The 23,078-nt window shown below is 42.2% G+C and overlaps 1 protein-coding gene across 1 annotated transcript; it reads left to right on the top strand.

The window, feature by feature from the left end:
* The first annotated feature begins 485 nt into the window (after window positions 1-485).
* Window positions 486-5,694, top strand: LOC134496248 (la-related protein 6-like). Its single transcript, XM_063301982.1, has 3 exons — window positions 486-712; window positions 1,848-2,061; window positions 4,596-5,694. The coding sequence occupies exons 1-3, from the start codon at window positions 570-572 to the stop codon at window positions 5,670-5,672; spliced, it is 1,434 nt and encodes a 477-aa protein (XP_063158052.1). The 5' UTR covers window positions 486-569; the 3' UTR covers window positions 5,673-5,694.
* The last annotated feature ends 17,384 nt before the right edge of the window (window positions 5,695-23,078 follow it).

The following is a 23,078-nucleotide window of genomic DNA, read 5'->3' on the forward strand; positions in this document are numbered from 1 at the left end:
TGTTCTTCGGATAGCCTATTTCCTTCTAGAATTTATTTTTTGAAAACTAGATTGGAAGATTTTTCATTATCTCTATTTTTCCTGTGGTAAAATGACTTACATTTCTCCCTTCCCCAATTTGTATGCTCTGGGCAGGGCAGAGGGATGTGTTGGGAAAAGAATGCTTCTTGTTCTGCTTCAACCTTGATTGGGGGAACAAGCAGAAGTATGAAGCTGCAACAAGGGAACCTTGAATTAAGAATCTGTCTCTATACCTGGGTGCAAAAGAATAGAAATACAAGTTCTAAACATTTTGGATATTGCTGCAACAGTTCCTTAATTAGAAGCTAATTTGGCTTGGTGCTTGTTTATTTGTGATTTTCTTCTGAGTCTTGTTAACCATTGACTCAGTTTCACTAGTTTCCTGGGGTGTCTGTGGCTGGGTTCATTCATTATGCTAAGTCACAGTGCGCTTTGTCTGGATTGGGCTTAGTGGCAACAAATGGTGGTCAAAGAAAACTTGGCTTTCTGTAAGGCTTCTCTTGTGTTCTCTTTGCAGATGAAGCACTTTGTCTTTGTGCTGTCCTACTATGGCATTGAGATTCGATTCCCAGCTGAAATGCAGCGTTCCTGTTCCAGTCCAGGGCCCCCCATTTTCTCCTCTCCCTTTCTTTTCCCAAGATCTGAGCAGGTCTTTCCTGACCCAAGAGGAGCTAGTGGATGCTTTGGATGGGTAAGCAACACTTCTAACTTATTTCTGTGGGTGCAATCTTCTCTGAATGATATTGAATTGCTAGCCATAAATAGGTAGCTGTTTTTTTTAAGAAAAGAGAAAATGATGGAGTAGGCTGGGCTTATCTGGTGGTGAAGTATCCTCCATATGGCAAGAGGAGCATTCCAAATTGAGGAAACTAACTCTTTATTTCAATCTTCCCCAGCCTGGCATTCTTAAAAGTTTTGGGTCTACAGTTCCCAAAATTCCTAGCCGATGTCCGACAGATATAAACTGCTTTCCTGAGTTTTGGCTTAGTTTGTGTGATCCTAGCCTTTGTAGTTTATAAACCATGATTTATGGCTTATGCCAATACAATCAATTATGGTTTAACCATTGTTAAGCAAATCCTATTATGCTCATTACTGATGCTGGATAGCCTTCACTTTATGACTAAGGAATAAAAGATAAAGTTTTAGGTATGCATTTTGTTACATAACTTCAGTAACATAACAATCCAGGTTTTTCTGGTCAGTTTCCTCAGCAAATTGTAATAATAAATGGCTGAATTCCATTGCAGAGGAAGTGCTGCAGGCAGAACTTTGGCACCACCTTAAAGTGCAATGGCCTTTCAGTAGGCATTTTTCGTAGCAAATAGTAATAATTTGCTGGAACCTCCCCTGGGTATTCAGGTTTATGTGCATGCATGAAGAAGAGAGGGTCTGAAGATGGTATAGGATAGTACCCCCTTCCCCAGTCCTTTAACCTGACTCTAGCCACAGCTTGCAAATGTTGGCCAATTTTGTCAGGGTATGGTCAGTGCCATATATTGTCAGCCAGTAGAAGATCGCTGAGCTTTGGTGGTCTTTCAGAAACTCCCTGCATTTCTGTGCTAAGTTCAGAGGAAGAACACAGCATACTGAGTCATAAGCTATGATTTGCAAGCCACAATGACTGCATTCACACAGCACTAAACTGAAGTCAGTCAGACCAAATTATGGCATGGTTCCATGGGTTAATCTAGCCATGCTGTACAAGAGGAGCAAGTAGCAGATATGCAATAAAATTCTGTCCACGTTTGACCTAAGTTACTGTATTTTTAGGACACTGGCTTTAATTTTTTGCATGCCTTGTTTTTTCCCTTACCCCTGGGTAGGAGTCCGTATGACCTGAATGAACTTCTCAGCCCAGGACTCTTTGAGAGCAGCAATTGCTCTATGCCAGATTCTTTACTGGTCAGAAGAATCGTGTCGCAAGTTGAGTTCTACCTTTCAGATGAGAACTTGTCCAAAGATGCTTTCCTCCTGAAGCATGTGCAAAAGAACAAGATGGGGTTTGTGAGCATTAAACTTCTCACATCTTTCAAAAAGGTGGGCAAAAGCCTTTTAAGAATGATTCTTTATGTTCGTCTATAAAGAGATGGCAAGTCTGTTCTTGGATCCAAGGATCTGAACATCTTTGCTTTCAGGCCATGCTTCCCCAGCCTGATGCCCTTCCATATCTGGAATGACAATTCCCAGAATTGGGAAAAAATTGAGAAGATAAGGTGTCTTTTAGAAATGTAGATAACTATTATAATTGTTTTAATGAAAGAAAGCTGGTAACTCTTTTTTATGCTCTGAAATAGGAGGCTACTTTTTCCAAATGTACTTAGATGAATGATTTTAAATGTTAGAGCTTCTGAGAGCTAATAGTTTTTTCCCCTGGCTCTTTTCCTTGCCTTTTGTATAATTTCTTTCAAACTGAATAAATAAAGGTCAACAATTAAAATTCAGTTGATGCAATTGGAAATGGCAACTGGTAATTTGGCATGTTTTCTTGATCTTTATTCTAGAAATGTAGCAGCCATTACCTAGTGCATTTGCTGTCTAGAATAGACAATATAATTAAAATTTGGAACTAAAAAGCCACAAGATATGTCACTAGCCCAGCTGGCTTCAGAAGATTTTGTTAGCAAATTTATGGAAGAAGATAATCTAGCAGTTACTTTTGGGGTAGGATTGCTAAATGGAATCTCCGTGTTCCAGGCCTTGTACCTCTAAGTTGTTGTTTCTGGTGAGCACATAGCCAGGAGGGGACAACTATTTCTGTGCTACGCTTGTGTGCCTTCTAAATGCATCGATTTGTTGACTGCTGGCAATGATATGGTAGATTAATTGGACCTTGAAGGCCATTCTTCTTAATAACGTTTTAGCTGCCGCTTCACATGGCTGTCCTGTTAAATTAGGAGCAACTATTAATGTTTCTATTACATTCTATAAAACCACTTCCTGATGAACTTTAGTAGCTTCCTTGATCTGGCCTTCACCAGGTATATTGGATTACATGTCCTTTCAGCTCTAACTCAGAATTATTAACCATGGTGGTAGCTGGGGAGCATGGTAGGGGTTGTACTCCAACACATCTGCGTGGCATAGGATATGGAAAGGCTGAAATAAAGTATGAAATTTTCAGTGTTTTTCTTTCTTATTTTTTTAGAATTGTGGTTACTTCATCTATATAAGGAATTCATGATCTTGTTTTCCTGTATCTTTTAGAAACATATCCAAGCCATCATGATGGCTTTGCAAAGCTTGATATGACCCAAAGTCAGACCAGTGAAATGAAATGTTCGTTTGAATGTCATTCATACACCATTGAATATCTGGAACTTGTCTTCACAAAGAAAGCTCAATTTTCTTTTACATGGATAATTGGGAGATGCAAATAGGATCTGTCTCTAGATTTGCATAATTACTCCTTATTTTAGATGTAACCTCAAAGTGTGATGATCCAAGACATCAAACATTTTTTTTTAATCAAAAGCCTTGGTTTTTTAAAAATATCAGCCCTACTAGGTAGACCAGACCAAGAAATCACCTCCACAGGAAGGCTAAAACTACTTTTATTGAGATTGGCTATAATAACCAACTTTATATTCCTTTTACTTCTAACAGTCTTAATCTTCATTCAAATATTGTTGCAGGATTTGATTTCATTTCTTCTTTGTCCTATCTCACAAAGTTCTTCAAGGCTTTAATAAGCCTCTTTTGTAAACCCAGTAGGAAAGAATTAACCAGGTCACTCTTGGTTTGTCATTTGTATTTAACTTTTAAATTTTAAAACCTCAGCCAGTTTCTTTTGTAAATCCAGTGAAATGTCCTTTTCTAAGTCATTCTCTTGGCTTGTCAGTTGTAAGTCCCCTGTTAATATCAGCTCTATCTTGTCAGATAAAATTTATATCTGTCATTTCTTCAATAACATCTTTTGGACATAGTCTATCCATAGAAGCAGCCATCATTACTGACATCGTTGATATTGTGACTACTATTTTCTGACTCCATTCTTTAAAGTTGGTTTATTTGATCAAGATAAAAACAAGATGTGTTGTTATTTCTGGTAACCTTTTATAGACTTTCTGCTGACACTGGGACTGAAAAGATGATGTTTTATGGATTTGTTTATAGATAAGAGATGGGAAGAAGAGATAAATGTAACCTTAGAGGAGACGAAGAGTCACTAAATTTGTTGTGATGAAGGTTGGAAGTCACTTCTTTACATATTTCTTTTCTTTCTTTTTAATGTTTTTCTTTTTCTTCTTTCTCTTTTCTCTTGCACTTTTTACTCCTTTCTATTCACTTTAAGTTTAGTTTGTATTAGATGTTACTATTATAATCAAAATTCTTAATAAAAATTATACATAAGAACATATATAGAGAGATTGGCTATAACAGCAGAATCTTGCAAGTCTGATTGTGCTGTTATCTCCTCCCTCTTATAGTTCAGTGAATTAGGGAGGTCTGAACTACTTCTGGATGTTCTGGACTTAAAAAGTGTTTTATCCCTTGTCAAGACAGCTTGCATATCTCTGTCAAGGTCATCTTCTTACTCTCTCCTGCTATTTCCCTTTTTAAAAAATAACCAGGTGAAATATTTAACCCGGGATTGGCGAATGACCCTTTATGCTCTGCAGTTCTCTGAGCTGCTGGAAGTCAATGAGGAAGGGACCAAGGTGAGGAGGAAGAATCCTATCCCAGAGTATTTGGTGAACATCCCTCCAAGCAAGATGCTCCTGGCCTGGAATGTCCTTCCATATGAAGAAACCAGCCCTACTTCACTTCTATTTCAAGCAACCTTTCTGGATACAATCATAAAGCTGTTTGGGCCTTTTGGTGACATCACCTCCATACGCATTCTCAGGCCTGGCAAAAAACTCCCCTCAGACATGAAGAAGTATTCCTCTTGGTATCCTGAGCTTTTAACCAGGTGTTGTGCATTGGTGGAATATGAGAGTCTAGAGAGTGCCCGAAGGGCTTTTGAAGAGCTTGGCCGCAACCAGATCTCTTCTCCTGGGGAAGCCATCAAAGTGGTCAGCCTCTGTAGACGAGGTTCCAAAAAGAAGAATGTGGCCAGTCAAGAAGATAGTGAGGAGATCGAAGAGGTACCAAAGCCTTTTAGAAAGTGGACCAATGTGTTGTCAGAAGGCCTTCAGCACACCCTTGAAGACTCTTTTTTCTACAGTTCATCCACAGAGTCAGACAGTACCCCAGTTTCTACTCCTATCCTCCCTCGGAATTTCTTTTCTGCTCCAGTCTGGCCTACAACTAAGCTCTGCAACTCGGCAGGCCAGGCCTTCAGACCAAATTTCTTCAGCATACCGTACGCAGGCCCTCTTCAACTGCGCAAACCATTGGCATGGCCACTGTGCCCCTCACTTCTTTCTGCACCAAAATTGGGCTCATCAGAATTGCAGAAATCCACTGACTCCTGCTGGGGCAACGGAGTAGGTACGGAAAACTTGTGGACACCAAAGAGGCGTGCACCAGCCTGTGATCAACTACTCTCACAGAAACCAGAGCCCTTGAGCCCACTAGCTGCTTCCAAGAGGATCTGTGAATCTCGAGGTGTCCACCCTGAAGTGATCCGCCTTCCTCAAGGGCCTGATGGCACCAGGGGGTTCTACAATACCATTGGGAGAGGGAAGTTTCTCTTACGACACTAAACTTTGTGATCTCTGGGGAGGGGGAGCACATGCAGCATTTCTGGGATGGGTTCAACTCAAAGGAATCCAGAAGCCTAGCCTTTTGGAATGTGAAGGGTCTGGGGAGTAATGAGAGAGAGATTGCTTACACAGTGTAAAACTGCCCTGTGTGAACTGGCATGCAGATTTGGTTCATCTCCCTGATTTGCCGCCCTCCTCCTCTAGTCTCCCTTTCCAGACTCGCTCTTTCCCTTTCTCATATCCTCCAAAGATACTTCCAGCTTGCAATATTTAACTCCCTTTCCAACCCAATCGCAAGATTTTCTTGGTCTCTTGTCTGTCCCCCCGCCACCTTATTTTTTCCATTCCTATTTGGAGCTCGACCTTTTGCACTGATGATGTATTACCAATGGATAAGATGTCTGAATGAATGAAAATTATGGTAAAGTTGTGCATAAATTAGACTTTGAGTGCTTGCCTTGTATTGCTGTGAGAAACTGATAAAGGGCCTGCTGTTTAAGAACAGTCAATAAAAAGTGGTGACATTTCAAAGATCTTCTGCCTGTTTGGCTCCTTTGCTATTTCTGTTGTTGCTGCACAAAGCTGTGGATGAGGACAGAGAGCCAAGAGCAGTCAGGGTTACAAGCTGGCGCCCTGCTCCTTGGCCCACAGTCCAGTCAAGTGAAGGCAGCCTAGGCACAGGCGACTGGACGGGTTCACCAAACCGCCGTGTGCTGTGGGATCATTCACATTCAGGGCTTTGGGCACAGCGGCATCGCCAATAGCTCCTCCTCTGGCCTGTTTCTCAGTTTCTAGCATTCATGATTTTAAAATAAAGCGAAATCCCATTGTTTTGACACAATGTAAAATTCAACCCAGCAAAGAGGAAGTGCTGCTTCGTGCAGGGCATAGTTTAGCCTGCAAAGTGGAATTTGCTTCCATCAGTTTAGACAATATTCAGAGGGTATTGGAGAGAACAAAAACCATCAGTGGTTGTTACCTGACAGTTATTGGTTAAATCACAAGTACGGGAGGAGGTGTGCTAGTCAGTACCTGTTTCTCAGAAGGGAAAGGGTTGTGTGTGCCCAACTAGTGGGCTTGTCATTGCATCTTGTTGACTCTGTATGAACAGGCCATTAGACTCCATGGGCTTTTGGCCTGCTCCAACGTGGCTCCATTTTTACGGTGGGCAAGAAAGGACGCAGGGATCTAATTTCTCACAAAGTACCCTTGTTGGCACAAAAACGCTACACTGGATGACAGTCATTTCTGATACTTTACATTAGTAGGAAAGGAGTGAAATAGCTACATGGTTATCCTGTGTTGGTCAGCTTACTCAGATGGCTCTTCCCATTTCTCTGAGAATGAGAAGTTAAAGGATGCTGTTGGCATTTCATTGGAAGGAGGTTTTTGGAGATTCATTGGCTTTTTCTGATACTCTGCTTGCTTACAAACATACAGATGGAACATACAATATACAGAGGCCAATAACTTTGTAACTCCAAGAGACCACCAAATCCAGTGCCCCACATCAGAGCTTGCAGGCGATGGTGTGAAATTGAGGCTTGTATGGTGGGCATAAGCATTGCACAAACTATCGTGGAAATTTAACTTTGTAGTTTAGTGCAATGTGTGGATTCAGGCATTATAGTTTGGTCAATAAAATAATTGTGGCTCAGGATAAAGTCTGAACCACCAGTGTTGTGCACCCACGCTATCTCAAAATCATCTCCTTGAAAAAGGCTTATATTAGTTTCCTGATTGCAGCCAATTTTGCTCAATCACTTGAGGTGGCAGTGCAAATCTTCTCCAACCACTACCTATTTTTCTTGGCCATTATATGCAAATTCCACAATAGCTAAATCCTCCCCCTATGCTGTGAATTATTAAATATGTCATCCCTAATATTTAATGTGGAATCTTAGAAACACAAAAGAATTCTTTGGGGAAAGGTGGCTAGTTAGGGTGGGGAAGAAAGGTTTTAACCCTTCAGTTCCTGCTATTGTCGTAAAGAGAGGCCCACCTCTGGAACTGCGTTGGGAGAAAAGCTTGATGTTTTATGGGTGGAAAAAAGGCTGAGAAGAATGATATATTTCTGGATTTGCTGCCGCCTCCTCCCTTGAAATGAAATTTTATTCCTTCAAACAGCAGCAGCTCCCACGCAGTTGTATGCATGCATGCATGCATGCTTGCAACTGCCCATGTGTTACTTGATTTGATTTATAGTCTGTCTGTCCTTCGGTAGCTCCAAACAATGTAGATCAGTGTTTCTCAACCTTAGCAACTTGAAAATGTGTGGACTTCAACTCCCAGAATTCCCCAGACAGTATGGCTGGCTGGGAAATTCTGGGAGTTGAAGTTCACACATCTTCAAGTTGCCAGGGTTGAGAAACACTGGTGTAGATAGTAGTTGTCATGAGTAAGGATGGCGAGCAGGGGGCTCCCATCCAGACTGTCAAGCGCATGCGTAGCACTGAGGAATTGGTCAGCCATTCAAAAAGACACAGATCGGGACCGCCTTAACCCTTGGGGTTTATATGTCTGGGTTTTCCCACATTTGTTAGGATTCCTGTTAAGTACTAGCAATAAATATTAGAGACCAGTTCCTTGTCTCAGTGTGTTTCTGGCTGTTAGGACAGTAGTCCCTCCTATTTTTCCCCACAGCAACCCCCCTGTAAGGTTAGTTGGACACAGACTGGTCCAAATCACCCAGTACATTTCCATGGCTGAGGAAGGACTAGAACCTGGGTCTCCTCCTGTTCCAACACCTTATCAGCACTGGTCTAAATCGTTGCAATGTACATACCTGTTGTGCTAGCTGGATCCAAAGAAATATAGTAACCTTTTGCTGGTATTACCGACTGCAGCCAGCATGTGAGGTACTTCCTTCTGCTTTGCCGTGCCTTCAGATACAGTAGAATAATACTGGTATACCACCTCCAGGCCTGTGGGTATTAATTCATCCAAACTTCAGTTAGTATGTTTTTTTTTAAAAAAAATGCCATGCCATAACTTATTTTACATCCTTCATAACAAGCTAGGTTATGTTTTGTATTTACACACATACAGGTAGTCCTTATTTAGCAACTGCCTCAGATAGTGATGGTTTGCAATTATGGTGATGAAAAAGTAACTCGTGGCTGATGCCCAGTTATGACAACAAAACCCTTCAGTGTGAAACTGATTATGATCTGGTCAGTTTCAGGCAGCAGCTGCACAGAGTGCTCTAATCAATTAAGGTCACATTGCTGAGCCTGTTGACTTGAAGTGAGCACTTTTTAGGGATGTTGCAGAGAAAAGCAGCTCAGGAAAAGATAGCTTGTTTAGGCAACCTCTCCACCCTGCAAGGGGGGCAAAAAAATGGGTTCAGACAGAGGATACTATGTGTGAGAACTTTATCTGAATGAGATGGCAGCAACCGGCAATCTTCGCAGTGTCTCTTGCTCTCTGTCATGTGGTTCGCTTACTGATCATTTTGCTGGAGCCAATTGCAGTCACCAAATGAGGTCTACCTGTACACACACACACATATGCTCATAATGAACTTTAAGATAGTTGAGCAAAAGGACAGCCGTTTCTGATACGCCATACTTTCTCACCTCCTTTTCAAGGGTGCTACAACCAATAGTGACTGATGACATCAAGTTACTTAGCCTTGTTTCCTGTAGTATTTCTTGTAATACGCCATCACTGCAAAGCATGCAGATTAGTAAAAAAAAAGTGTGTCTTTTATTATACATAAATCCTTAATGTAGGGCCCAAACTCCAGCACAGAATTTATTTCATGTTGCCTGCTTGGTTCTAACATGACACACAACCCAAAGGCAGTATTCACACAAAAACCCATAACCTTAAATTAGCCAACCACAATTTAGGGCAAACTCAACTCCTGTGTTTATTTTATAGCTCAGTAGATTATGTCAACCTTGGCTGGATTATTTCTGCTAATAGAGAAGTATGTTGTGTGAACATAGCCAAGTCTGTACCAGCAGCTATCTAGAAGCATTCTTTGTCATCTAGAGCATCAGCCTGTTTATTCATGCAAACGTCTGTTACCTCAATGTACAGTTTTTAACACCAGCACATAAATAAAGGCTTCCTAGCAGATCTTGAGCAACATATGACAGAAATTTGAAATATAAATAAATAAACATGTGGTTGGGTTGTTTTTGTAAACGTGTAAAGATAGTTCTATATCCCCTGATTATGGTGCAAATCTGCAGCAATGTCCCTGTCATCCATCAGAAAGCTGTAATTACTATTTGTAGCTAAGGTGAAGCCAATAATTAATTGCTTCCACTGTCCACCATACAGTGCTGTTATTCCTGCTTTATAGAGTGTCTCTCCATGAAGTTGCTCGGAGGCTGCCGCCGCCGCCTCCTCACATTTCAGCCATCTTTTTCTGCTCATGGACAAGCTTCACAGGTTTTATTTAATCACAACTTGAGCTATTTTGAGCTAATCAGTTTTCAGCAACCTCCTACATGTTGTTCCCCTTTCCTAGATGCCCAACATTGCCCCACTGTGCATTAATCTTGCCAACTCCAGAGGAATATTTTCTAGAGTGTTGAACAGCTTATAAAGCATCCATGGCTGGCTTCACTTGCAGAAAATGAAAATCTGTATTGTAATACCTCACTTCCATAAGTTTCCATCACCTAAGGGCAGTCAGGTGGAAGACAAATAGCTCAAAGTAGCCCTGAATCAGTCATTTCATTTATAGGAGCTGGATCCAGCAACATTTAGGGAGCCACAAGTTCTATGCTCCTCTATTATGATCTTCTCTAGTTGAATGCTGATGCTATGGGCTGAGATCTTCCTAATTTTCTACTTTGGCATAGATGGCAAGGGTGTGGAACCTTCAACTGGCTTTACAGCAGGCCATGGACTAGGCAACCTGGTGCCTTCCATATGGTTTGAATTGCAGCTCTCATAATCCCTTGCCATTGGAAATACTGGCTAAGGCTCTATTGCAAAGGTACCAAGGATCGTTACCTTGTCGTGGTGCTGGAGCTTGAGCACCTCAATGATGCCATGAGCTAAACCGTGAAGGGCCACCCAAGACGGGAAGGTCATGACAGAGAGGTCAGACTAAATGTGATCCCTGGGGAAGGTAATGGCAACCCACCCCAGTATTCTTGCCGTGAAAACTAAATGGATCAGTACAACCAGAGATATGTCGGTATACCATCGGAAGATGAGACCCCCAGGTCAGAAGATGGTCAAAATGCTACTGGGGAGGAACAGAGGATGAGCTCAACTAGCCCCAGACGTGATGACGCAGCTAGCTCAAAGCCGAAAGGGCGGCTAGCGGCCGACGGTGCTGGTGGTGAACGGCAAATCCAATGTTCTAAGGATCAACACACCATTGGAACCTGGAATGTAAGATCTATGAACCAGGGCAAATTGGATGTCGTTATTGGTGAGATGTCAAGATTAAAGATAGACATTCTGGGCGTCAGTGAACTGAAATGGACTGGAATGGGCCACTTCACATCAGATGACCACCAGATCTACTACTGTGGGCAAGACGACCACAGAAGAAATGGAGTAGCCTTCATAATTAATAGTAAAGTGGCTAAAGCAGTGCTCGGATACAATCCAAAAAACAATATAATCTCAATTCGAATTCAGGGCAAGCCATCTAATATCACAGTTATCCAAATATACGCCCCAACCACAGATGCTGAAGAAGCTGAAGTAGAGCAGTTCTATGAGGATCTGCAGCACCTACTGGACAACACGCCTAAAAGAGATGTTATTTTCATCACGGGAGACTGGAATGCTAAGGTGGGCAGTCAAGTGACACCTGTAATTACAGGTAAACATGGCCTGGGAGAACAAAACGAAGCAGGACATAGGCTGATAGAATTTTGCCAAGACAACTCAATGTGCATAACAAACACTCTCTTCCAACAACCTAAGAGACGGCTTTATACGTGGACTTCACCAGACGGACAACACCGAAATCAGATTGACTACATCCTTTGCAGCCAAAGGTGGTGGACATCTATACAGTGGGTAAAAACAAGACCTGGAGCTGACTGTAGTTCAGATCACGAATTTCTTATTGCACAATTTAGGATCAGACTAAAGAGATTAGGGAAGACCCACAGATCAGCTAGATATGAGCTCACTAATATTCCTAAGGAATATGCAGTGGAGGTGAAGAATAGATTTAAGGGACTGGACTTAGTAGATAGGGTCCTGGAAGAACTCTGGACAGAAGTTTGCAACGTTGTTCAGGAGGCGGCAACAAAATACATCCCAAAGAAAGAGAAAACGAAGAAGGCAAAATGGCTGTCTGCTGAGACACTAGAAGTAGCCCAAGAAAGAAGGAAAGCAAAAGGCAACAGTGATAGGGGGAGATATGCCCAATTAAATGCAAAATTCCAGAGGTTAGCCAGAAGAGATAAGGAATTATTTTTAAACAAGCAATGCGCGGAAGTGGAAGAAGACAATAGAATAGGAAGGACAAGAGACCTCTTCCAGAAAATTAGAAACACCGGAGGTAAATTCCAGGCAAAAATGGGTATGATCAAAAACAAAGATGGCAAGGAGCTAACAGAAGAAGAAGAGATCAAGAAAAGGTGGCAAGAATATACAGAAGACCTGTATAGGAAGGATAACAATATCAGGGATAGCTTTGATGGTGTGCTCAGTGAGCTAGAGCCAGACATCCTGAAGAGTGAGGTTGAATGGGCCTTAAGAAGCATTGCTAATAACAAGGCAGCAGGAGACGACGGCATCCCAGCTGAACTGTTCAAAATCTTGCAAGATGATGCTGGCAAGGTAATGCATGCCTTATGCCAGCAAATTTGGAAAACACAAGAATGGCCATCAGATTGGAAAAAATCAACTTATATCCCCATACCAAAAAAGGGAAACACTAAAGAATGTTCAAACTATTGAACAGTGGCACTCATTTCACATGCCAGTAAGGTAATGCTCGAGATCCTGCAAGGTAGACTTCAGCAATTCATGGAGCGAGAATTGCCAGATGTACAAGCTGGGTTTAGAAAAGGCAGAGGAACTAGGGACCAAACTGCCAATATCCGATGGGTAATGGAAACAGCCAGGGAGTTTCAGAAAAACATCTATTTCTGTTTTATTGACTATTCTAAAGCCTTTGACTGTGTGGACCATAACAAATTGTGGCAAGTTCTTAGTGGTATGGGGAGACCAAGTCATTTTGTCTGCCTCCTGAAGAATCTGTATAATGACCAAGTAGCAACAGTAAGAACAGACCACGGAACAACGGACTGGTTTAAGATTGGGAAAGGAGTACGGCAGGGCTGTATACTCTCACCCTACCTATTCAACTTGTATGCAGAACACATCATGCAACATGCTGGGCTTGAGGAATCCAAGTCTGGAGTTAAAATCACTGGAAGAAACATTAACAATCTCAGATATGCAGATGATACCACTTTGATGGCTGAAAGTGAAGAGGAACTGAGGAGCCTTATGATGAAGGTGAAAGAAGAAAGTGCAAAAGCTGGCTTGCAGCTAAACCTCAAAAACACCAAGATTATGGCAACCAGCTTGATTGATAACTGGCAAATAGAGGGAGAAAATGTAGAAGCAGTGAAAGACTTTGTATTCCTAGGTGCAAAGATTACTGCAGATGCTGACTGCAGTCAGGAAATCAGAAGACGCTTAATCCTTGGGAGAAGAGCAGTGACAAATCTCAATAAAATAGTTAAGAGCAGAGACATCACACTGACAACAAAGGTCCGCATAGTTAAAGCAATGGTGTTCCCCGTAGTAACATATGGCTGCGAGAGCTGGACCATAAGAAAGGCTGAGAGAAGGAAGGTAGATGCTTTTGAACTGTGGTGTTGGAGGAAAATTCTGAGAGTGCCTTGGACTGCAAGAAGATCAAACCAGTCCATCCTCCAGGAAATAAAGCCAGACTGCTCACTTGAGGGAATGGTATTAAAGGCAAAACTGAAATACTTTGGCCACATAATGAGAAGACAGGACACCCTGGAGAAGATGCTGATGCTAGGGAGAGTGGAAGGCAAAAGGAAGAGGGGCCGACCAAGGGCAAGGTGGATGGATGATATTCTAGAGGTGATGGACTCGTCCCTGGGGGAGCTGGGGGTGTTGACGACCGACAGGAAGCTCTGGCGTGGGCTGGTCCATGAAGTCACGAAGAGTCGGAAGCGACTAAACGAATAAAGAACAACACACTAGTAATAGGCTTGATCATGCTAAGTCTACAATTAGTACAAGTCAAAGCCAGAGGTCAGGTCAAAAGAGCGAAAACATCTGTGCATCTATTTCCAGCCTTTGGCTTAAACATGTTGTGTTTTATAGATTATATATCATCCCCGTCCACCAAATTATCTCCTTCATGGTTTAGAACAGAGGAAGGATCATCCAGTGTCCTACTTTCTATCTCTGTTCTACTGCCATTTTGTAGGAAAAAAAGGGTTAAAGATGGAATAAGCCAAGGCTACTCCCTTTGGGACTATCCATGCTAATTAACCCACAGGATAGTTTCTGGTGGCTCTGAAAGGTTCTCTGCTCTTTTTAGATGGCTATATAGTCAACGTAACCTCTTGCCTGTTGCTCATGTTTCTCTCTCTCCCTGCCTTTTCTGTCCCATTTTTACCAGTTAACTGTTTTGATGTTTGCTGACATTTAATATGTAAACATTAAACTCTATTTTTGCTAGCTGTACTGAGTAGCATGCGTGCTTGCTTGGATTTAAATATAGGGATTGACTGGGAGTATGCCAGAGGCAAACAAAATTAGAAATTACCCACAGTAATTTTCCAATAATTCCACCAGATGACATCAGGAGTTGATGCTCGAATGGAAACTCATATTCTGAGTATGGCTACTCTGTTATTCTACTTACATGCTTCTATAGTTTACACACTGTGTAACATAACACACACAAAACAAAATATACTTTATGGCTTAGTGCAAGGTGCAAATTCAGCCCACTGTGGTTTATTTAACAAATAATACCAAAGAAGCCGCGAATGGGAGTGATGTTTGAACTGGATTGCTTGCTGTATAGAGCTGTGGTGCTCTCTCTTCATCCATGAAGGATGTGTTCTTCAACTTTTCACTCTTATTCCTGGAATGCTCATGTTTTCAGGTTTGAGCTCTTATCTATATGTTGCTTTTCTTTTTTTAATCCATTCAATCATGTCCAATTCTTGGCGACTGCCTGGACAAGTCCCTGCAGTTTTCTCAGCAAGGTTTTTCGGAAGTGGTTTGCCATTGTCACCTTCCTTGGGCTGAGAGAAAATGACTGGCCCAAGGTCACCCAGCTGGCTTAGTGCCTAAGGCAGCACTAGAACTCACAGTCTCCTGGTTTCTAGTCTGATGCCTTAACCATTCCACCAAACCGGCCCTGATATAGTCTTCTCCATAATTCTGTTGATTTATTCTGAAACTGTCCAGAAGAATGCCCCTGTTTGTGCCTTTATGTGATCATGCACTGAAGCTCAGATCCACCCAACTCCGTTGGAAATTGTAGGATTTAGAGAAGCTCCAATGCGAAAGATAACAAACGTAAAATTTGCTTTAGGAAAAAGACGTGCTCTCAAAAATCTATGTGAGACATGATTTAGCCAAGCAGAGGCAATTTATTATATTCTCTCTGAGTTTAGATAATGTGGACCAGATCTCAAGCTCTCTGAAATAAAGATGTGGAAACTTAATGGGGGGGGCAGGGAATGGAAAACACTGTTCCAAGATGATAAATCTGAGGCAGGCCTCACTATTTTTAGAATGCCACACACTTGAAATGAAATTATAGCAATTAAAATGATGATTTCCTATTTCCAACTTGCAGTCATGCATGATGACAGGTACAGCATGTACATGAGACAGGGAGGGGGCGCATATGCACATCCCCCCCTTCTTTCCTTGTCCCATGATTGTGAAACCACCTCTTTGATGACTGGCCTGTTCTAAAAAAGAAGGTTAAAAATAAGGAGTGACAGTTACAAGTAGCATTTTCCTTTTTTTAAAAAAAAGGTATAATTTGTGTTTGTGCAAATGAACTTCCTTGAAAAATCAAAGGGAGCTGGCTAGAAATATTGGAGATCTGATGTCAGTTGTGACAGAAATATGCATGGATGGAAATGTTTGGGAAGGGGTTATTGCTTTTCAGAGCCCACCCCACCATTAGACAGAGGGAAGTAGTGATGCTGAAGAGCAAAACTGAAGCTAGAACTGCCCTCAGGAGTGGTGGATGGCCTATCTCTTTATCAGTTTTGAAAGAAGTTGAGCTGCCTGTCCAACTGAAATAGGATTCAGCTGCTGCTATACCTGGAAGAAAGGGGTGGGGAATAATTTTGTATGTATGCTGTGGGCTGGCATGGTAGCGTTGCATACATTGGCTTTTACCAGAAGAAGGTGCCAATGCAGTCACTGGCACCTCTATTTTAAAAAGCACCAGGTAGTAGGGGTGTGACAATTTTGAGCCCTTGAAAACTGCTGCCAATAAGTCCACCAGTCTGGGCCAGCTGGGTCCATTCAGGATCAGGCAGGATCCCATGTTCCTATGATATCACACACTAAAAAAATTGAACCCTGCATGGAAAAGCCCCAGCTTGACTGTTTATGTGTTTTGCCAAAGAATTTCCTATTCAGCAACATTAACACATAACATGGAAATACAATTTCTAGCTCAGATATTATTGCAAAACTTGTGATATAAATTGGGAAGGGGAATAATTCAGAATTTTACTGCTAGAACTTTATAAGGGTCCCCTAGTAACAGGTATTTATGATAGACTGGCACAATCAGGCTCAACCTTCTAGTCCAGTGTTTCTCAACCTTGGCAGCTTTAAGATGGGTATGCTGGCTGGGGAATTCTGGGAGTTGAAGTCCACCCATCTTAAAGCTGCCAAGGTTGAGAAACACTGTTCTGGTCTGTATGGCTGGGGCATTTTAGCCCTCCTATAAAGGGCTTCTCCATTCAGCCCAGCCTTAGGAAAACTGCAGTGGGAAAGTGCATTGGCTCCTTGCCAAAGTGCAGAATTACTGAACTTAACAAACTTTGTGCCAGTTCTGAAACACAACCGATAACTGTGGTGTGACTATATCACCTTGCCTTCAGGTAAAATTTAGGTGAGATATACCTTTATTACCAATGAAGTTCTATCTGTAGATATAAAAAAATTATTAGGAAAAGGACCTGTAGGAAAACCAAGGAAAGGAAATGCTACCCCTGGGGTCTATGATCTGCAATTTGACTTTCTGAGTAGCAAACCCTCTTCTTCTTTTAGCACAACTCCAGTTACCCTTACCGTTCATTGAATGATATGAAAGAACAAACTAAATAAACAAGACTGTACACATATATCTAACCTTGCAAATGTTCTGTAATACCCATCCCATCCCTTCCTTTCCTGTTCTTTAGAACCACCTGGGTGAATCTGAAGCTCATGCTCTCAGATTTGCTGTGATGCCAAATTTTGGGGAGTTTTGAAATCTATATCCAGCAGTGTGATACAGAACAGGTTTCAGCTGCAAAAATATGGGGTGCACTGCAGTAAGGACTCAGCAGGCAGGAGTAGGGGGGCTGTACAGCTTTCTCTCTGTAGATCCTAGGTCATAGGTGGGCTAGTCAGGTACAACTACTTCAAAGATATCTTGTATTGAGCAGGACAGAAACAGTATTCTGTTCCTCCAAAGCCATCATCCACAATGAGGTGACAGGATCAGTTAGGGTGCTTCAATGAAACCATAGATAAGAAAAAAGTACAAGTGGGACATTGCACCCTATCCTCTGTTTCCCTCGTTCATGGCCATGTCCCGTCAAAAATAAAAATTTATCCTAGCCCTAGATCTGGTACAAAGAATTTCCTGCCATTTATCTTTAGGAGACAGCTAAAATAATACATTGAAAACAGCTTCTCCCATATCAACAATGACCCTACCTGCTCATCACCATGGAAGTCAAGTGCATACTATACCATATTACATAAAAAACTTCAGGTAGTGCACCCAACCCTTATTTCCTTCCTGGGTAACCATCATTCTTTCAGAGTTCTACACAGAGTTTCTCTCCCATAACTGTGTCCATGATGGCCCACTGTCCACCCCTCCCTCTGGGATATATTCTTTATTAGCTTCACACAACAGTTACAAATATTTCCAGATAGCAACCAGACAGTCAGCTTAGTCAAGCTTGTTACTGATGATGTCCAGGGATAAGCTCTTAGTTTTCAGCACAAATAAAAATAATTGCAGTGAGAGTGGTCGGGGAGGGATTATCTGGGTTTCTGATGGGATTTTACTAGGCAGACCTCCTTGCTCCTTCTGCCTCCCTCCCCCATTCTGAACACTAGCCTCAGTTTCATAGAATGTGAAAAATAATTGGAAGCTACCTTGTTTGGAAAGGGAAATATTTACTTATTTATCTATATTGACTTCTATGCCTGCCTATTCCACCGGTGCAACTCCGCCTGGCCTAATCTTAAATGTCTTAGAGGTTAAATATAATTACCCTTATTTGAATGATAGACACAATCTAGTTTTTCTCAATTGTACCTGTGTATTAATGGGATTACACAGGACGGGCATTTTGGGGGAGGGAGGGAAAAGCTGAATTCCCTTTATCCAGGCCCCTGAACATGGGAATCAATGTAGCAGATGCTTCACACTTGTGCCATACCACAAACTAGACATTTGTCACATCCTACTGGGTGCCACTTCAAACTTTGTAAGCCTGAGAATTAAAACCCTCTTCTTCCGCTGTCTTGGTTGAACTTGAAAGGAAACAACCCATCTCCACTTATCTAGGAATAAGCTTTGCTGAACTCAGTAGGGCTTAGTTCTGAATAGATATGTAGAGGACTGTGCTGTGTATTATCATTTTTTTTTAGAGCTCTGCAAGCAATGTAGGTTTTTTTTTATGATAAGGACCAGAAAGCAGGAAACAGATTACATTTTTCTCAAAGCGCCATCCCCCTGCTTTTTCATGTGATAAAGATTGCATGTAGGTTGCCAGCTGCTGAGGGGGAGGAGGAGGAGGAGGAGGAGGAGAAGGAGGAAGATATTTTCTTTACAGGCAGTTGCCACAGATTTTTTGTGCATAGAATGCCAGACAACTGGCCTGAATGTCAGCATATTTATTGATCTATCTGTCTGTTGGTGGAACCGGCATTTAATTTTTCTGCAGACCGGGATGTCCGCATGATCTGGTAAAAAAAGCAGAGTGCTGATTATATCACTGTGACTGCCATGTGGACTTTTTTGAACATAGCCTGCCAATACGCCACAGACTTAAACTGTGTATCCCATGCATGTTTCATGTGACTGCAGAAAATTTAGTAGATATGTGCAGAATTGGGCTGGTCATAACAGGTATAATTGAATTTCATGTTTTGATGTGTTTTAGTAATTTAGTAAGCCACTTTACACTTATTTCTAAAGAAAAACACTAAGTAATAGCACTGTTTAATCTTTCTACTAGACTTACTATCAGGTTGGTGACTATAGGTTTGCTTCCTGGGTTGTTTTGACTATACATACAGTATATAAATGCACACATGCCTTAAAAAGAGTGATCCAAGATACCTTCCTCCCTGGCCATTTGCTCACTAATGACTTATACCATCTTCGTAGCATTGCCCAGCCAATGATGAAAAAAGATGACAAAATGTGCATTGTGACATCAAAGTGCAAAACCTGGCTTCTCACACCAGTACCCCAACTCTGAACACAACTATGTAAGTCACAGGGTCCGTGTCATGATGCCAGACACACATTCCATCACTTTCCCCCATTCCATCACTTTCCCCCCACTTTCCCCTTGCAGATGCTTAAGCACTGAGACAATGCAAAGATGTCTGCATTATTATTATTTGGGCAGAGGGCTAATGAGATGATTTGAGAAGATGCTGCAAATTGTTCCTGGGGTAATGATCCCTGGCTTAATGCTAGTGCTAGCAGTACATACTGTATGTTCTGAATCATGGAAGAATACACTAAACCATGCAAATCATATATTTATTACTGTGACTAATAAAAGTGCAAATAGAGAAGGTAGAAGTGTTGAAACTGTATTTTTTCTGTTTTTAGTTACTGTAAGATGGATAGGTGCATATGCCTACATGCCCATACTTTGTTGTTTATTCGTTCAGTCACTTCCAACTCTTCATGACTTCATGGACCAGCCCACGCCAGAGCTTCCTGTCGGTTATCAACACCCCCAGCTCCCCCAGGGACGAGTCCGTCACCTCTAGAATATCATCCATCCACCTTGCCCTTGGTCGGCCCCTCTTCCTTTTGCCTTCCACTCTCCCTAGCATCAGCATCTTCTCCAGGGTGTCCTGTCTTCTCATTATGTGGCCAAAGTATTTCAGTTTTGCCTTTAATATCATTCCCTCAAGTGAGCAGTCTGGCTTGATTTCCTGGAGGATGGACTGGTTTGATCTTCTTGCAGTCCAAGGCACTCTCAGAATTTTCCTCCAACACCACAGTTCAAAAGCATCTACCTTCCTTCTCTCAGCCTTCCTCAAGCCCAGCATGTCACATGATGTGTTCTGCGTACAAGTTGAATAGGTAGGGTGAGAGTATACAGCCCTGCCGTACTCCTTTCCCAATCTTAAACCAGTCCGTTGTTCCATGGTCTATTCTTACCGTTGCTACTTGGTCGTTATACAGATTCCTCAGGAGGCAGACAAGAACTTGCCACAATTTGTTAAGGTCCACACAGTCAAAGGCTTTAGAATAGTCAATAAAACAGAAATAGATGTTTTTCTGAAACTCCCTGGCTTTTTCCATTATCCATCGGATATTGGCAATTTGGTCCCTAGTTCCTCTGCCTTTTCTAAATCCAGCTTGTACATCTGGCAATTCTGTCCATAGTTCTTCTGGGACCCTATCTACTAAGTCCAGTCCCTTAAATCTATTCTTCACCTCCACTGCATATTCCTTAGGAATATTAGTGAGCTCATATCTAGCTGATCTGTGGGTCTTCCCTAATCTCTTTAGTCTGATCCTAAATTGTGCAATAAGAAATTCGTGATCTGAACTACAGTCAGCTCCAGGTCTTGTTTTTACCCACTGTATAGATGTCCGCCACCTTTGGCTGCAAAGGATGTAGTCAATCTGATTTCGATGTTGTCCATCTGGTGAAGTCCACGTATAAAGCTGTCTCTTAGGTTGTTGGAAGAGAGTGTTTGTTATGCACATTGAGTTGTCTTGGCAAAATTCTATCAGCCTATGTCCTGCTTCGTTTTGTTCTCCCAGGCCATGCTTACCTGTAATTCCAGGTGTCACTTGACTGCCCACCTTAGCATTCCAGTCTCCCATGATGAAAATAACATCTCTTTTAGGCGTGTTGTCCAGTAGGTGCTGCAGATCCTCATAGAACTGCTCTACTTCAGCTTCTTCAGCATCTGTGGTTGGGGCGTATATTTGGATCACTGTGATGTTAGATGGCTTGCCCTGAATTTGAATTGAGATCATTCTATTGTTTTTTGGATTGTATCCGAGCACTGCTTTAGCCACTTGACTATTAATTATGAAGGCTACTCCATTTCTTCTGTGGTCCTCTTGTCCACAGTAGTAGATCTGGTGGTCATCTGATGTGAAGTGGCCCATTGCAGTCCATTTCAGTTCACTGACGCCCAAAACGTCTATCTTTAATCTTGACATCTCACCAATAACCACATCCAATTTGCCCTGGCTCATAGATCTTACATTCCAAGTTCCAATGGTGTGTTGATCCTTAGAACATCGGATTTGCCATTTACCATCAGCACTGTCGACCGCTAGCCGTCCTTTTGGCTTTGAGCTAGCTGCGTCATCACGTCTGGGGCTAGTTGAGCTCATCCTCTGTTCCTCCCCAGTAGCATTTTGACCATCTTCTGACCTGGGGGTCTCATCTTCCGATGGTATACTGCCCATACTTATATATACCAAATACCAAACACAAAATGCACTCCATACATTCTGAATACTTGAATGAAACATTATTGACTAAGATACAATATATGAAATAATTTTGTAACCCGATCTTATCTTATATCTTATCTATCTCTATCTCTATCTCTATCTCTATCTCTATCTCTCTATCTCTCTATCTCTCTATCTCTCTATCTCTCTATCTCTCTATCTCTCTATCTATCTATCTATCTATCTATCTATCTAATCTGTCTCTCTCTCCCTCTCTCTCTATTTCTCTATCTCTATCAAATTTGTATAGCCGCACATCTCACAAAAAGTGACTCTGGGTGGTATACAACAATCAAATAAAAACAACAATTATATAAATACAATCATTATAAAATATTTAAAAATAATTATTAAAAATTAAAATATATTGAAAAAGTAAAATATACAAATTCCAGGCATGGAGAGAGTGAATATATCAAGGGGAGCTATCTTAAAATGTTGCTGGTTCCCTGGGACCCTCAAGTTTGGTGACATAACCAGGTCTTGAGGGACTTCTAGAACAATAAGAGGGATGGAGCTAACCTGACTTTGGGAAGGAGAACATTCCATAAGGCGGGCACTATGGCAGAGGAAGCCCACCTCCTGGGACCCACCAGATGGGACCTGCAGCATGTCCTCTCTGCTTGATCTAATGGGATGGGCTGATGTAATTGGGGAGAGGCAGTCCCATGTCATGAAGGGCTTTAAATGTTAAAACCAACACCTTGAATTGGACTTGGAAACAAACTGGTAACTAATGCAGCTTGTGGAGCAGAGGTGTGACATGTGCTGTTCTGGGAGCAGATATAACTACCTGTGCTGCTGCATTCTGTACCAGCTGAAACTTCTGAATACTCTTCAAGGGCAGCCCCATGTACAGCGCATTACAGTAATCCAATCTGGAGGTGCCTAGGGCATGAGTGACTGTGAGCAGGGCCTCCTGATCCAGGAACAGGCACAACTGGTGCATAACATGTCTCTTCTCTCATTTCATCTCCCTCAGCTCCTCCATGAACCATAGGGAGTGACAGGATCCCTGAGAGGGGAGAGGTCACATGGGCACAATTCAATCCAACACCTCAGCCGCCCCCTTATTCCAAGTGGTGACTAAGGCTTCAGGTGCACCATGCAGCAAACCAACAGGAACAACCCCCAGCTCCCTCTGAAACCCATCTGGGTCCATCAGTCACCGGGGGCGGACACATCTAATGGGTTCAGCCTCCCTGCAGTGGGTAGTGGCACTAGAGAATCCCATGGAAATCAGGGCGTTATCTGACGATGACAAGGGGGACACTAAGAGCTCCCCCAATTTCAGATCCCATAGCCACTGCACCGACAGGAACACCAGATCCAGTGTGTGATCACTGTCCCATGTCAGGCTCTGGATGATCTGGGATAGGCCCATGGCCATCATGGTGACCATGAATTCCTGAGCCACATCAGACCCCAGTCCTAGAGAAGGCAGGTTGAAGTCCCCCAGAACCTTAAGTCTGGGGAACTCCACTGCC

Source organism: Candoia aspera, chromosome 4 (genome assembly GCF_035149785.1).
Source record: "Candoia aspera isolate rCanAsp1 chromosome 4, rCanAsp1.hap2, whole genome shotgun sequence".
In the NCBI taxonomy this organism is placed as follows: Eukaryota; Metazoa; Chordata; class Lepidosauria; order Squamata; family Boidae; genus Candoia; species Candoia aspera.